We start from the raw sequence: 17792 nt of genomic DNA on the forward strand, positions 1-17792 counted from the left end.
CGGGTTGTGGGACCCAATGGATGAAGAACCTGAGAGAGAGAAAGAGATGGAAATAGTATAGTGAAATTTGGGTTGGGTTTGGATTTTTTCGGCCCAATTTTTAAAAACTAATTTTGCAAAATGTCCAAAAAAATTTTAATCCAAAATGACAACCCATATTTATAGAAAAGGGCCATGCAAAATTGCATGAAATAACTTCATAAAAACCCAACACCTAAAATCCACTATCTAAGTGGGCTTAATGTCTCCACTATAAGCCAACACCTAGCCCACTATTTTGTTAGTAGAATTATCCAACAAAAGTTTGGATTTTCCCACTAACTTTAGTCAAAGGGCAAAATAATCATTTGGTCAAAGTCAAACTTTGATCGAAAAGTCAACATTTTGACTTTTTATGATTTTTTTCCATGTTGACTAATTTTGACCTCCCGAGCATAAATCCGCATTCATTTTCTCGAAATTCAAATCATATTTGAATATAAGGTCGGTCAAAGTTTGACTTTTCAAAGTCAAAAGTCAACTCTTTGACTTTTTACATCTTTGACTACTTCCCTTATTTCTGAGCTTCCGAATATGAATGTATTCATATTCTTGATATTTAAATCATATTTAAATATTAAAACTGTATCACTAAACTAAAAACCCGACCACTATATCACATATACTTGTCGGTTTCTCTCTCTTCACCTAATTCAAACAATTCGAATTATTCTATCATACTGTTCTAATTTTATTCCATATGAGCTAGTAAGGGAACCTAATGAACCTATAGATCATGGGCTCCAACGATTCGAGAATAGCTGGCTAAAACTCTTTTAGATGAAGCTAATCAACATTCGTTAACAAACGGGTCATTCCACTATAGTCCCGTAGTTGCACTCCCCTCACTATAGATATATTTGTGTCCATTTGATATAACCATGATTAGTAAGCTAATCCTTCACAAGTTCGTAATCTCGGCTGGGTCATAAAAACTGTTTTACCCCCAAGACTACATCTTGTTCCTTAAGTTCTACCGATCTTTTAATGAACAATTAGTTTAAGGTCCAACCTATAAACCGAACCCCTCTCGGGCCAAGGAGAGGGTGGGGTCCCTTGTTCAAGACTTGGATTTAGTACTAAAGGGAACAACCTATCTACTATCCCTATAACATGTAGGAGTGAATTTCGTCTTGCATCTTATGTTCCCAGCTATCCACCTGATCTTACCCCTGAAAAGGGAGGCTTATTGGGCCAGCGATAATGAGCTACCCTCACTTATGCAGATCTAAGGATAATTCCGAGTGAATAGGAGTTATAGTTAGCTTAGGATTAAGATTAAGTTACTTAGGTCATTAATTAACGAAATAGTCAGTTTTATACATAAAACGATATTTAGAACATAAGTGACTATTTCATGGTTCAATCTTATGTAAACTTTTTACATAGGATGCCTCCACATGAACGATTTAGGATCACATCATTTGTACTAAATACAAAATGGGCCGCATCCATAGTGTCCCTAGAATAAGGCGCCCAACCTTATTCATATACTATAGACCATTTTGGCTATATATATTTGAACTTGATCCACATTTATGTCACTACATAAAGTTCAAACTTAAACTTAATAGCCTCAGAATCTTAGTTTATTGGATTCATGAATATAGAATTTAAATTTACTAAAGATTTTGAATAACAGCTTTATTGAACAAGAATATGATATTACAAACTATGAGTTTTAGGACATAAAATCCAACAAACTCCCACTTGGACTAAAACTCCTAGTAGGATCAAACGATTCTAAATTTAACTGTGAGAAATTAATATTACATATGAGTACAATAAACATACGAATTTAATAAACTAGGGCATTCACGCCCAAAATAATCTCCTACTTGTTCTAGTTTAGAAACACCATACACCTAAACTCTATAGGTGACCCTTAAAAACTTTAACCGTAAGGGTTTTTGTATAAGGATCAGCAATGTTTTGCTCAGAAAGTATTGGGTCACTACAACGTCACCACGGTGTACGATTTCCTGGATAAGGTGGTACTTGTGTTTGATGTGCTTTCCCCGTTTATGGCTTCGAGGTTCTTTTGAATTTGCAACTGCACCGCTGTTGTCACAATACAAGGTGATGGGCAGATGCATATTTGGAACAACTTCCAAATCTGTCAAGAATTTCCTTAGCCATACTGCTTCTTTTGCTACTTCGCAAGCAACTACGTATTCATGTGGAGTTAGCTATACAGGTCTGTTTTACGCTTCTCCATACTACTGCTCCTCCGTTAAGAGTGAACACTGATCCAGATGTAGACTTTCTAACATCTTTATCGTTTGGAAATTAGAGTCAGTGTATCCAGTAAGGATCAAATCCTTAGCACTATACACGAGCATGTAGTCCCTAGTTCTCCTTAGATACTTTAAGATGTTCTTAACGGCAGTCCAATGATCACATCCAGGATTAGACTGGTATTTACTGATGATCCCTACTGAGTAGCATATGTCAGGTCTAGTACATAACATTGCATACATCAGGCTTCCAACTACGGAGGCATAGGGAATATTTCTCATATCCTCAACTTCTTGAGGTATCTTAGGACACTGTTCTTTTGACAGATGAATTCCATGTCTGAAAGGCAACAGATCCTTTTTGGAATTCTGCATTTTATATCTAGACAACATTTTGTCTATATAATTTGCTTGAGACATGGTTAGTGTCCTGTTCTTGCGATTCCGAACAATTTGGATCCTAAGAATATACTGTGCATTTCCTAAATCTTTCATTTGGAATTGAGTATCTAGCCATTGCTTGACGTCAGTAAGATATCCTACATCATTCCCAATGAGTAGAATATCATCGACATATAAAACTAAGAATGCTATAGTAGAATTGACGATCTTCTTGTAAACATAAGGCTCGTCAACATTCTGTTCAAAGCCATAAGATTTGATTGCAGTATCAAACCTTATGTTCTAGGATCTAGAAGCTTTTTTCAATCTATAAATGGATTTTTGAAGCTTACAAACCTTTTGTTCTTGACCCTGTACAATAAACCCCTCTGGTTGAGCCATATAGATACCCTCTTCAAGATCGTCATTTAGAAAGGCTGTCTTGACATCCATCTGCCAAATTTCATAGTCATAAAAGGTGGCAATGGATAAGAGTATTCTTATCGACTTTAACATGGAAATGGGAGAGAGTTTCTTCATAGTCCAAAAGTTTCTTCATAGTCCACTCCCTCTCTCTGATTGCCACAAGTCGAGCCTTAAAAGTCTGTACTTTATCAGCTTGGTCTCGTTTTCTCTTATAGATCCACTTACAACCAATTGGTTTTACATCATTTGGTTGATCTACAAGTTTCCAGACAGAATTGAAGTACATAGACTCTATTTCGAGGTCCATGGCTTTGATCCATTGATCACGATCTACATCTTTCATCGCCTATTTATAGGTCGATGGATCCTTTATGCCGTCATCAGGTATGACGACTTGTATTTCTATTAAACCCAAGTAACGGTCAGGCTGATGAACAACCCTCCCACTACGTCGAGGCATTCTCAACTCTTGAGAAGGATGTGACTAACCTGATGTACTAGTTTTATCTACTAGTTTAGTAGATGAACTAGCTTTATCTGTAGCGTCTTTGGAAATTTCATTCAATACTAATTTACTGCGAGGTTGATGACTTCTTATGTGGTCTTCCTCTAAGAATGTGGCATTTGTCGATACAAATACCTTATTCTCTTGAGGATGATAACACAGACCGCCCCTTGTTTCCTTTGGATAACCTACAAATAGGCATAATTTTGAACGATGTTCTAATTTCTTGGGATTTTGTACCAACACATGTGCTGGGCAACCCCAAATTCTAAAGTGACGTAAACTACTTTTACTCCCTTTTTATAGCTCATAAGGTGTTTCTGAAACACTTTTGGAGGAAACGTTGTTTAAAATATGGACAGCAGATTCAAGTGCATATCCCCAAAAGGAATCAGGCAATTGAGTATAGCTCATCATAGAGCGAACCATATCTAATAAGGTTTGGTTTCTTCTTTCTGATACACCGTTCTACTGAGGCATACTAGGTGCAGAGAGTTGTGACTAGATCCCATTTTCTATCAAATAGTCTTGGAATCGTATGTCCATATACTCTCCACCTCGATCTGATCGAAGTGTCTTTATTGTTTTACCTAATTCATTCTCAACTTCAGCCTTATATTCTTTGAACTTTTCAAGAGAATTAGACTTGTGATGAAGTAGGTAAACATGACCATACCTTGAATAATAATCAATAAAACTGATGAAATATTCATACCCACCTCGAGCTTTGACGTTCATTGGTCCACAAAGGTCCGAATATACGAGTTCTAAGGGTACTTCGGCTCTGAGACCTTTTCCAGTAAAAGATCTCTTGGTCATCTTTCCTTCAAGACATGATTCACATGGAGTTAAAGAGTTATCTTCTAACTGAATTAAAAGTCCACTCTTGACCAATCTCCCAATCCTATTGAGATTTATGTGACCAAGTCTTAGGTGCCATAGATAGGCGTTGGAAGAAACCTTTTGTTTTTTATTATGAGTTTCTAATGTTCTAAACATTTCAGTATTTAAATCAAAATTTTCTTTAGTTGGTCTTAACTTATATAAGTTGTCTTCAAGTGTAGCAGAACAAATTTGAATACCTTTACAAAAAATGAACGCTTCATTTATATTAAAAGATAGTGTATATAATTGTTCTATAATACAAGCGATAGATATCAAATTCCTCTTCATAAGAGGTGCATACAAAACATTTTTAATTACTAGATATCTATCTTCAAAAAACAACTTCAGATCTCTCACTGCTTCAATTGAGACTCGATAATGATTATTAATGCCCAAAAACGCAGGGGCCTTTACAAACAATCGCAAATGTAAAAGGATCTAAATCAAACCAAGGCTAACCATCCCGAAAACCATTAATTTGCACATCCACAGCAAATTTAACCATTAAACCAGTGTAGAAATGCACCCACCATGAATGTAAATCTCATGTCGTTGCAACAGATGAAATCGAAGTATTAGAACCTGGCTCTGATACCAATTGCAGGATCGATTACCGAAGAGTTCCATGAGCGCATTCGGATTGCTCCGATCTCACAATGACCGAAATACAACATTATACATTCATACGAACAATTATACAAACAAACACTAATTATCGGCATGCTAAGAATAAGATAAACAAACACTAATTATCGCTCCGATCTCACAATGCTCGTAAGTACAACTGAGTCAAATTACCGTTTTGCCCCTGTAGTTACATCTCACTCCTTAAGTACCACTGATTCCTCTAATGAACAATACAACATAGTCCAAATATGGGAACACCTCTCGGGTCAAGAGAAGGTGTGTGGGCCACATCGTTGAAGCCCTGGAATCAGCCCTTAAGGGAGCCATCTATCTACTTACCCCTGCTCGGGGAAGGAGTGAATTCCATCTTGTGTAGCTGAGTTCCCAACTCTCAAATCAGACAAATCCCCAAAATGGTAGGTTTGAATCGGCGACCTGGCCACTCGCTTCCATACAAATCAAAGGACCGCCCTCAATGGTAGGAGTTTCTAACTCACTCAAGATTGAGGTCATGTTACCAATGGTCATCCTAGTGAAGTGAAGTCTCTGTCATGAACGGAGTTATATAATGAGACGTAAACACTTTGTGGTCAAGTCGTATACAAACTCTTTGTATAGGATGCCCCCGCTCGTATACCCCAACACGAATGATTAGGATCAGACCATTTGTGACAAGTCACAACACTCGTGACCATTCCACTGTTGGGATTGGTGTCCTAATTCTCCTCGGAATCTCGTTGTTTTGTAAAGATACACATTGCTCAGTGAATAAAATAAATGTTATTTAGTTCTGACATTTACTCATATCCAATAAACAAAGCTTCTTGGTTATCTTATGTGAACTTAAGCATGTATATGTGATATCAAGTGGATCATGCCTTAAGTGATAACCTAAATAGGTCTGTAGTATAAAGATTAAGGTGGGATACCTGATCCTAGTGACGCTACGGATACGGCTCGTTTTGTAGAGGTTTGCAAGTGTTGTAAACTACTACATATGGTTGATCTTAACCATTCATATGGAGACGTGGAGCGGGGGTGTCCTATACAAAGAGTTTGTATAAAACCTGGACCACGAGATGACTAAACTCTGTATATAACGCCGTTGATACTAGAGACTTGCATCTCACCTAAACGACCATAGGTGACACAACCTCAATCCTGAGTGTTTTAGGAACTCCTGCCTTTGAGGGCGGTCCTTTGATTAATATGGTGAGAGTGGGCAAATTTCCAACTCAACATGGAATTCACTCCTTTCCCGAAGCAAGAAATTCACTCCTTTGATTAGTTTAGGGACTTATCTGATCTGGGAGCTGGGAACTCAATCTACAATATGGAATTCAATCCTTTCCCGAAGCAGGGATAAGTAGAGAGATTTCTCTCTTAAGGTCTGATTTCGGGGCTTGAACATAGTGGCCACAGCTTCTCTTTGGAAGAGAAGACTCAGTCATAGTAGGACTATGACTTATGTTCATTAGAGGGAATCGGTGGTACTTAAGAAAACAGATGTAACTAAAGGGGCATAACGGTTATTAGCCCAACTATACTTACAAGCGATCTATGAAGGTTTGTCGCACTGTGATTGGTTAAGATGGACACATAATATATCTGTGGTAAGGAGAGTTCAGCTGTCGGTCTTTAGTGGAGTTCCTGGCAGTTAACGAATGGTGGATCCCATAACTAAAGAGTTTAGTCAGTTATTCACGTACCGTTGGAGCTTTGAGCTACAGTCCATGAGGTCCCTTGGTAGCTCAATGGATTCAGTTGAGGATCAGTTCTTGGTGTTGATTTGAAATGTTCAAATTGACAAGAGGTATTTTGATTATATATGATATAATCGGTTTGATGTATGAGATACATTAGTGGAGGATTGATATAAATGAGATTTACATTAAATACCATGGAATAGAAAAAGAACTGTGGTTTATATGTTTCATGAGATGAAATATTTAAAATTATAGGTTATAAATATAGTATGATAAGTTGGTTATCATTTATGTTTATAATAATATTAATTATTGGATAATTACTTCTTTTTCTTTTAAATAACCAAAGTAGTGGGTGGTTATTGGATCGTGGTAACCGTGAGTTAAAAGGAAAATAGTTTTTCTATTTTTCAAAAGAGGTTTTTAAAAAAGTTCGAAAAGGTTTTTGAGTTTTCTCTCGTGCAAAAGAAACTCACGAAGTCGGCAAGTAAATTCGGATTTACTAATGACAGCTGGGCGAGGCTAAACGATCGTGCAATATTTACTAAATGATCGCTGGCCAAGGTAAACGATCGTGTAGTATCTATAGGCGACAGACCGAGCTAAACGATAGACTAAATGATCGCATAGCTTTTGCTAGACGATCACATAGCTTTATCTAAACGATTGGGCATCGACCTATACGATAGGTCTCTACCATCTCCCACTTGCCCAGTCGTGTACGCGATCGTTATTTCCTCCGTTCGTCTGCTTCATACCAAGTCCGAACAGAGCCCACCCTCTAGATTCTCACACCAAGAATACTAAGGTCACCTTATTGGAGGTGTCAGACTCAACTCGACACCATCGAGGTTTTTTGGAGACCGTTCGTGGTGCTGTGAAGGCCATTCACTGTTGTGGAGGAGTTCGTGACCGAGGCGATCGTGGAGGAGTTCATGAACGAGCGCGAAGTGTTCGTGCGGTGTTGCAGTCATGTAGATCGAGTGCTCGTGGTTGTTTTTGTTTGATCAGAGTTGTTCAACGAAGCGTGGAGACGCATCCTCATATGTGCGTAGAGTTTAATCTCTGTTCATTTGAGTTTATTCATGCTATAATTTCTCTGTATGAATTGTATAACCATTTGTATTAAAGTCGACTGTAAATATATGTTCATTCATGATTGTAATTTGGAATAGTTTTGTTCCGCTGCTCATGGAAATCTCAGATCCGATTTCCTTCATCCACAAAGCGGGCCGCATCTGTAGCGTTACCAGGATAAGGTTTCCCTTCTATATCCATATATTATAGACCATTTTGGTTATCACTCAAAACATGATCCACTAGTATGTCACCACATACATGCTTAAGTCACATACAGATAACCAAGGATTTTATGTTTATTCGTTTATGGTAAAGCAGATAAAACAAGCAACTGAGAAAAAATACAAGATGTGAAGTAAATATCGTATATTAACAACACAAGCGTTCGTACAAACTGTTTACAAACTACAGGACACAAGACTTTAGGCATCAACCCTAAAAATCTCCCACTTGTCTAAAACAAAATGGGGTGGACAAATAACTAGTACAAAATAATAAACTAGGACATAAAAGCCTAGTACAAGAAAATCTCCCACTTGCCCTAGTCCAGTCGCGGGCGATCCTGTAGACCCATGCTCCATAGGTGACCCTCAAACACTGTAGCTGTGAGAACCATCGTAAACGGGTCAACAACATTAAAATGGCCTGGGTTAGACTAATCCGTCTCATCTTCTCAACCTCTTGAAGAGTCTTAAGACATATGTTCTTAGACAAAGTGACTTCATGCCTGAACAGCAGTAGTCCCCTCTTGGAGTCCTACATCTAGTACTTGAGCAACATCTTGTGAATGTACGATGCCTGAGACAGTGCTAGTATTGTGTTCTTATGATCCCGAAAGATCTGTATACCTAGAACAAACTGAGCCTCTCCAAAATATTTCATCTGGAATTGGGTCGCTTGTCAGTTCTTAACTGCAGTCAGTAGACCTACAGCATTCCCAATGAGTTGGATATCGTCTACGTACAACACTAAGAAGAGTACTGAAGCGTTGATGATCTTCTTGTAGACACAAGGTTCATCAATGTTTTGGTCAAAGCCATACGACTTGATCGCAGTATTAAACCGTATGTTCCAAGATCGAGACGCCTGTTTTAGTACATTAATGGACTGATTCAGTTTGCAAACATTTTTCTCTTGACCTTGGGCTATGAATCCCTCGGGTTGCACCATATAAATGATCTCTTCAAGATTCATGGCCTTGACCCATTCATTTTGGTCAACATCCTCCATTGCCTGCTTATAAGACAATAGATCCTCAACGTTGCCATCTGCTACCATAGCAAGGATTTCCGTGAAACCTATATAACGAACGGGTGGGTTCGCAACCCTCCCACTACGTCGAGGTTCCCTAAACTCTTGAGGTGGAACTGACCTACTGGATGAACTCCCATCAACAATTCTTACTGATGTAGTAGGCTCTTCAACAACTCTTGTTGAAGTTTCAGTAGTTTCATTGGAAAACTCACGCGACACGACTTTGCTTCGGGGACTGTACTCCCTTATATGATCCTCCTCCAAGAAAGTAGCGTTTGTCGAAACAAACACCCTATTTTCCGTCGGATCATTAAAATAACCCCTCGTGTACCTTTGGAGTAGCCTAAAAGAGGCATAACCTCGACCGTGGTTCCAACTTTTTGGGATTAGACTCAAGCACATGTGCAGGGCAATCCCAAATGCGAAAGTGACGTAAACATTTTTGAGACGGCAAAACACTCCTGAATTTGTATACACCCGGAAGTTGAAAGGACCTTCCGACGAAGAAACCGATCTAATCGTCGCTGTAGGTTAAGGCAACAACTCAGACAGTAATTCAGGCAATAACAAATGACGGACGAGCAAGCAAATCATAACTTAGCTCAACAGCTAGCCCATGCTGCTTAAAATCTTATCATAATGGAAAATAGTAGTACACATCCCATACGGGAGTATGCGTCTCCTGTGTTGTATGATTCTTCACCAGGGATCATATATCCAACGCCAAATGGGACAAGGTTTGAGATGAAATCTGTAATGTTACAAATGCTTCAAACACCTAGCCAGTTTGAAGGTGATCGTGGAGAAGACCCTCACATCCACATGAAACGTTTCTTGGAGACGTGCAATTCGTTTGTGATTCCTAGTATCACACCAGAAGCTATCAGGTTATCCTTATTCCCATATTCTCTGTGTGATGACGCAAAGCAATGGACGAGTTCTTTGGAGCCTGAGGAGATAACGACTTAAGAAAAATTAGTGGAGAAATTCATACAGAAATATTTTCCATCCACCATGAACGCAAGGAGGCGGAGAGAAATAATGAACTTTGAACATGAAGAAACCTTGAGTGCCACATGGAAGCACTTCAAAGGACTGGTCAAGAATTTCCCTAATCACGGATTAAATTTAACTGTCCAGATGGAAACCTTTTATGGAGGATTGAATAGAGCATCTCAAATGCAGTCGACGCAGCTGCAGCTAGCGGTATTCTGGATAAATCTTACAATGAAACTAAAGAAATACTAGATCGCATCGCCAAGAAAAATATGGAATGGGTAGATGACACTTATGACACAAGAGCAGATAGGAGGAGACGCTCTCAGAATGTGAACTCTGTTGATTCTAACGCAATAGCCACGCTTTCTACACAAGTGGCTACCATGACAAACCTTTTGCAAAATATATCACTGGGGAACACATCAAACATGCAAAAGACAAATCAGGTGGAAACATTCGTACAACCCATGGTTAGCTGTGTGGGTTGTGGAAATCCTCATTCCTACACTAATTGCCTACATAATCCGCAGTCGGTATGCTTTATTAAAACAACCCATTCTCGAACACCTATAATCTTGGATGGAGGAACCATCCAAATTTCTCTTGGGGAGGTCACCAATAGGAGCAACACCAACCAGGGGTAAATCAACAGCATAGGCAAGAACCGCCTCCTGGATTCCAGCTCTCTCAGCAGTCGCACCAACAATCTTTTATAGAGAAAGTCATGCATCGAGTTCATCTTCTCCGCTTGAAAACCTCTTAAAGGAATATATCGCCCAGAATCACGCATTGCTAAAAAGCCAAGCGTCATCCATTAGAAATATGGAGATACAAGGGGGGGAAATCATTAGTGAGCTGAAAAATCAGCTGTCAGGAGTCTTGCCCAGCAATATAGAAACCCCGGAAAATAGCAACGAAAAAGAGTAATGTCATGCGGTGACATTGCGAAGTGGCAGACCTCTTGTAGAAAGAACAGTGAACCCAAGAAACAACAATCCTTCAACTGAGCACACAACACACCCAAAGGCATTTGAAGATCAAGAAGAGCAGATGCCAGAATCCACAAGTCATTCCAACCCGAGCATGTCTAACGCAGGAGAACCTGCGATGCAGCTGAAAGCGCCATTTCCCAGATACTTGCTGAAGAAGAATGATGAGCAGCAGTTTAAGCATTTTCTTGAACTTCTGAGGCAACTGCACATTAACATCCCACTTATAGAATCCTTAGAACAAATATCGAAGTATGTAAAATTTCTGAAGGATATTCTGAAGAAGAAGAGAAGAGTCAGTGAGACAGAAGTAATTGCTCTAATGCAGGAGTGCAATGCGTTAGTCAGCAACAACTTATCCAAGAAACAGAAGGATCCGAGAAGCTTCACAGTCTCGTGATCAATTAGAGGGCTAGACGTGGGACATGCGTTGTGTGATCTGGGAGCAAGCGTTAAACCGCATGCCCCTCTCAGTTTTCAAGAAATTAGGAATGTGAAGCACAACCCACTTCTATAACACTTCAATTCACTGATAGAATGATCACATATCCTGAAGGAAAGATTGAGGATGTTTTGTGAAAGTTTGACAAGTTCATATTCCCAGCAGATTTCATTATCCTTGATTATGAAGCAGACAGGGATGTACCAATCGTTCTTGAACACCCCTTTCTTGCCACTAGGAAAGTACTAATAGACGTGCATAAGGGAGAACTGACCATGCTCGTAGATAACCAAGAAATGAAATTTAATGTGTTAAATGCATTAAAATTTTCGGATGATGAAGAATGTCAACTTAGCAACTCAATAGAATTGCCTGAAGAAGAAGCAGACCAAGTTTGTGAGGTCCTTGCATTGGGAGAAACCATGAAGAAACTCGAGCTACTAAGTCTGAGTGAGCGGCAAACTAAGCCAGCGCGTCCATCGTTGAAGGAACCACTAGAACTAGAACCTTTACCTGACCATCTTAAATATGTTTTTCTTAGATTAAATAACACCTTACCTATAATTATTTCAGCTAATCTTTCTGAGCCTAATGAATGTTCTCTTTTGCAGATGTTACAAAAACACATGCAGACAATAGAATGGACGCTGGCTGACATCTGTGGCATCAACCCATCGTACTACATGCACAAGATTAGGCTAGAAGAGGGGAAGACTGGATCAATTGAGCCTCAACGCAGGCTAAATCCCATAATGAAGGAAGTAGTGAATAAATAGATCATTAAGTGGCTTGACGCGTGAGTAATATATTCTATCTCCGATAGCAGCTGGGTGAGCCCAGTTCAATGCGTCCCTAAAAGGGGAGGCACTATAGTGATAGTTAACAGCAACAACGAACTACTCCCTTCAAAGACTGTCACAGGCTGGCGCATTTGCATGGATTATAGGAAACTCAATGTGGTGACCAAGAAGGACCACTTCCCTTTCCCCTTCATTGACCAGATGCTTAACCGATTAGCTGGAAAGGAATTCTATTGTTTTCTAGATGGATACTCTGGTTACAATCAAATTCTTATCGACCCAGAAGATCAAGAGAAGATGACATTCACACGCCCATTTAGAACATTTGCGTTTAGACGCATGCCTTTCGGATTGTACAACGCACTAGGAACGTTCCAAAGATGCATGATGACAATTTTTTCAGACTTTCTTGAACAGACCATTGAAGTTTTCATGGACGACTTCTCAGTTTTTGGATACTCCTTTCAATCTTGCTTAGACAACCTAGAGGTCATCCTTGCATGATGTAAGGAAACGGATCTTGTGCTAAATTGGGAAAAATGTCACTTTATGGTGACTGAAGGTGTTATTTTGGGCCACAAGGTGTCTAAGGCCGGACTGGAAGTCGATGAAGCCAAAACTGATGTCATGGCTAAACTTCCTCTGCCTGCAAATATGAAAGCATTATGAAGTTTTCCAGGACATGCAGGCTTTTACAGAAGGTTCATAAAAGGGTTTTCTCATATTGCGCGTCCTCTAAGCGCACTATTAGAAGTAAACTGACCCTATGTATTTGATTGTGACTGCATCGACGCATTTGAAACATTGAAGTATGCATTAACTATAGCTCCGATACTCATAGCACCGGACTGCATGCAACCTTTCATTCTGATGTGTGATTCAAGCGACGTTGCAGTTGGAACCATGTTGGGGCAGAAGAAAGGAAACTTGATACGCCCTATCTCCTATGCGTTAAAGACTTTAAACGACTCTCAGGAGCATTACACAACTACTGAAAAGGAAATGTTGGTTGTAGTGTTCGGAATTGAAAAATTTAGATCTTATCTAGTTTGTGCGTCAGCAACCATTTACACAGATCACTTGGCCATTAAATTCCTGATGAGCAAGAAGGACGCAAAACCGAAGTTAATCGGATGGGTACTACTCTTGCAAGAATTTGACATTGACATCAATGACAGAAAAGGGACTGAAAATCAGGTGGCTGATCACCTGTTGAGATTAGAACATCAAAAGATACAAGACCAACAAGATGAAATCAGAGATGCATTCCCCCAATGAATTTTTATTCAAAGTTGAAGAAAGGGAACCGTAGTATGCAGACATTGTTAATTACTTGACCACCAAACAATTCCATGAGCACTTCAACTCTCAACAGAAGAAAAGGCTTGTACACGACAGAAAATTCTATTTTTGGGATGAACCGTTTCTTTACAAACAAGGTCCCGACTTCATCATGTGTTGGTGTGTTCTAGAAGAAGAGACACAATGCATCCTAGCTGAGTGCCATGATTCTCCTTACAGAGGTCATTTTAGAGGACAAAGAACCGCTGCAAAGGTTCTCCAAAGTGGGTATTTCTAGCCCACCCTTTTCAAGGATGTAAGGGAGTATGTTCTCAAGTGTGACCCTTGTCAACGCAGGTAATATATCCTCAAGGGATGCAATGCCTCTTAATAATATACTTGAAGTCGAATTATTTGATGTATGGGGCATCGATTTCATGGGACCTTTCCCTATGTCCTGTGGTCAACAATACATCTTGCTAGCAGTATACTACGTATCAAAATGGGTTGAAGTTGTGGCTTGTGCCAAGAATGATGCAGTGACTGTTTTAAAGTTTCTCACCAAGAATATTTTCACACGCTTTGGAACACCGAGGGCACTGGTGATTGACGAAGGTATGCACTTTATTAGCCGCATCATTTCGACTTGCTAAATACAATGTCAGGCAAAAAATTGCTATTGCATATCATCCTCGGACCAACGGTCAAGCAGAAGTATCCAATCGGGAAAAAAAGATGATATTGGAAAAGGTAGTCAATGCATCAAGGAAAGATTGAGCACAAAGGCTAGACGCACTTTGGGTCTACAAATTGCCTACAAAACTCCAATAGGTATGTCTCCATACTCTTTTGTATTTGAAAAATCTTGTCACTTACCCTTGGAGTTGGAGTACAAAGCTTTTTGGGCAGTGAAAGGGCTGAACTTAAACCTGGAAGCCGTGGGCAAACAATGCAAGCTTCAGCTCAATGAGCTTCTTGAATGGCAGCTGAATGCATATGAAAACAGCAAAATCTACAAGGAAAAGACTAAATGTTAGCATGACCAATGCATCCGTAAGAAAGAATTTGTTGTTAGGAACAAAGTCTTATTATTCAACTCATGATTGCATTTGTTTCCAGAAAAATTAAAATCTAAGTGGTTAGGACCGTTTATCATTAAAACAATCTTTCCACATGGAGCGGTTGAGTTAACACGAGAAGATGGCATAAATGCATTCAAAGTAAATTGGCAAAGGGTGAAGCCCTACTTTGAGGAAAGTATAGAACGACAAAAGTCATCTCTCAAGTTGCACGAAGCCAATTGAGGCTCGCGTCGAAGCTTCCCTGTGTTCAAATAGACACATATTTCAGGGACGCTTCTTCTACACCAACTCTTTGCATTATGTATTTTATGTTTGTGATTGTTTGCAATTTACTTTGTGTTATTTGTTAGCCTTTTCTTTGAATTATGGTTATTTGCTGATTTTTATTATTTTACTAATAAAACAAAATGTTAAATCAACTTGAAGAAGTTTAGAAACGGGGTAGGATTCTAATGCATTGGACTTAAGCCAACACATAGACCAAACATAAAGGACATCCCTCGAAGACATAAAGCACTCGATTGCTTAGAAACCCTAGGCATGTCCTTTCATCTGTCCCATTAATGACGATGTTAGGCGCCACCTGACGTCACTTCACATTCCCCTTTGATAGCCTATAAAAGGTAACCTCCCCCGGCCTTATCTCTTCTTTCTTTACTTTCATTCTTTCCACTCGAAGTTCCTTTGTACTACTCGAGCTCTCGAAGCCCTCGCCGTTTGTTCGAACTAGGCATTTCAATAAGCATTCCGATCATCTCCTTCAGCCACGATGTTAAACACTTTTGATAGCCAGAACCAATCGCTAAGCTTCAGAGGAGATTCACTGGTAAGCTCATTCTCCTCTTCTTCCATTTCGATGTCGCCTTCCCCATCCCCTCGCCTAGCCTCAAAAAGCCTTTTTCCGGCCAAACCCTCTCGCAGCGGGTCATCTTCCATCTCTCAGAGATCAACTCGGTAGAAACCCTCTAAAACCATCCAAAAACCTCTACAAAACTTAAACCTAAAACCCCTACCAAGCCGAAGCGATAGGCTGCAGCTAAGCACCCTTCAACCTCTTCGTCTGCCGTCAAACCCTACAGATAACCCGTACCACCACCAGTTATTCCAAGCATCAGTTCGGTGGTTGTGACGCATAAACCTATCCCAGACCACCTTCGCACCACTCCATCACCTGTCGTGCGTCCCCTTACCCCTCTCTCCATCTAACCCTTAGCCAAAATCTTCCTTATTGAATCGGAACCGTCTAGCCGACCCATTCAATCTACCTCTCCATCATCATATCATTCCCTGGGTCGTCACATAACCTTATCTGGCACCCCACCAACCACACCTCTAAACCAAGCTCTGACATCTTGCGTCTGAGCGTGATAGTTGCTGATCTTGCGAAGCTGGGTCAAAGAGACGAGCAAAAAGTCTTTGGGGTGATTTTAGCAAGCTTAAACCAAGGACAACACAATATGATCAAGTGACTCGTTCTGACCCAACCACAACATCACTCGAAGTTGATGAGGTGGAGTGATACGCGATGATGCTTGAAGTTGAGTTAGAAGAGGAAGATAATGAGAAGAGAAAAGGAGGTTGGCCCAGACGCATCACAACCTCAACAAGCTGATGCGGATGAAGGGCTGTCAAAAGAAAAAATTGAGAAAAAGAAAGTTGATTTTGGAGGATGACGAAGAAGAGCGTCCTGCACCTAGACCTGAAGGTCAACGCATGAGGGCAACTCTGACTCAAGAACCATGGAAAGGGAATTGGAGAGGTATAGGGCTACAAGTCAAGGGCAAAGGTGTTAGGATTGGTGTCCTAATTCTCCCGGAGTCTTATTGTAATTATACACATTGTTTATGAATAAAATAATATTTATTCCATTCTGGCATTTACTTATATCCAATAAACAAAGCTCCATGGTTATTTTATGTAAACTTAAGCGTGTATATGTGATATACAAGTGGATCATGCCTTAAGTGATAATCTAAATAGGTTTGTAGTATAAGGATTAAAGTGGGATACTTGATCCTAGTGACACTACGGATGCGGCCCACTTTGTAAATGTTTGCAAGTGTTGTAAACTACTACATATAGTAGATCCTGACCATTCATATGGAGACATGCGAGTGGGGGTGTCCTAGACAAAGAGTTTGTATAAGACCGGACCACAAGATGACTAGACTTTATATATAATGTCGTTGATACTGGAGAATTACATCTCACCTAAACGACCATAGGTGACATGACCTCAATCCTTAGTGTTTTAGGAACTCCTGCCTTTGAGGGTAGTCCTTTGATTAGTATTGGGAGAGTGGCCAGATTGCCAACTCAACATGCCTACCTTTTTGGGGACTTGTCTGACTTGGGGACTGGGAACTCAATTACACAAGATGGAATTCACTCCTTCCCCAAAGCAGAGGTAAGTAGATAGATTACTCCCTTAAAGGCTGATTTCGGTGCTTGAAACATAGTGGTCACAACTTCTTTTTGGAAGAGAGGACTCAATCATAGTAGGACTATGACTTATGTTCACTAAAGGGATCGGTGGTACTTAAGGACTTAGATGTAACTACAAGGGCATAACGATTATTGGCAGTCGGCCATAAAAAACGAACGATCTGTGAAGGGTTGTTGCATTGTTGATGGTTAAGATAGACACATAATATATCTGTAGTAAAGAGATTTCAGCTGTCGGTCTTTAATAGAGTGTCTGGCAGTTAACGGATGGTGGATCCGGTGGCTAAAGAGTTTAGTCAGTTATTCACTTACCGTTGGAGCTTCAAGCTACAGGTTCATAAGGTCCCCTTAGTATCTCAATGGATTCAAGTTGAGGATCAGTTCTTGGTGTTAATTTGAAATGTTCAAATTGACAAAAGGTAATTTGATTATATATGATATGATCGTATAGTGTATGAGATACATCAAGTGGATGGTTAATGTAAATGAGATTTTCATTAAGTGCCATGGAATAGAAAAAGAGCTATGGATGTATGGGATGAAAGGCCGATGGCTGCGGGCTAAGAGCGTGTCTCGTTCGCTGCTCCAGATAATTGAGTTGCTTTTAATTCATG

General features: G+C 39.8%; 1 protein-coding gene across 1 annotated transcript; it reads left to right on the forward strand.

The window, feature by feature from the left end:
• Positions 1-11222: 11222 nt before the first annotated feature.
• Positions 11223-12874, forward strand: LOC120081035. Its single transcript, XM_039035715.1, has 4 exons — positions 11223-11524; positions 11809-12100; positions 12182-12309; positions 12397-12874. Exons 1-4 carry the CDS (start codon positions 11223-11225, stop codon positions 12872-12874), a joined length of 1200 nt encoding a protein of 399 aa, XP_038891643.1.
• Positions 12875-17792: the final 4918 nt, after the last annotated feature.

Source organism: Benincasa hispida, chromosome 7 (genome assembly GCF_009727055.1).
Source record: "Benincasa hispida cultivar B227 chromosome 7, ASM972705v1, whole genome shotgun sequence".
Taxonomy (NCBI): Eukaryota; Viridiplantae; Streptophyta; class Magnoliopsida; order Cucurbitales; family Cucurbitaceae; genus Benincasa; species Benincasa hispida.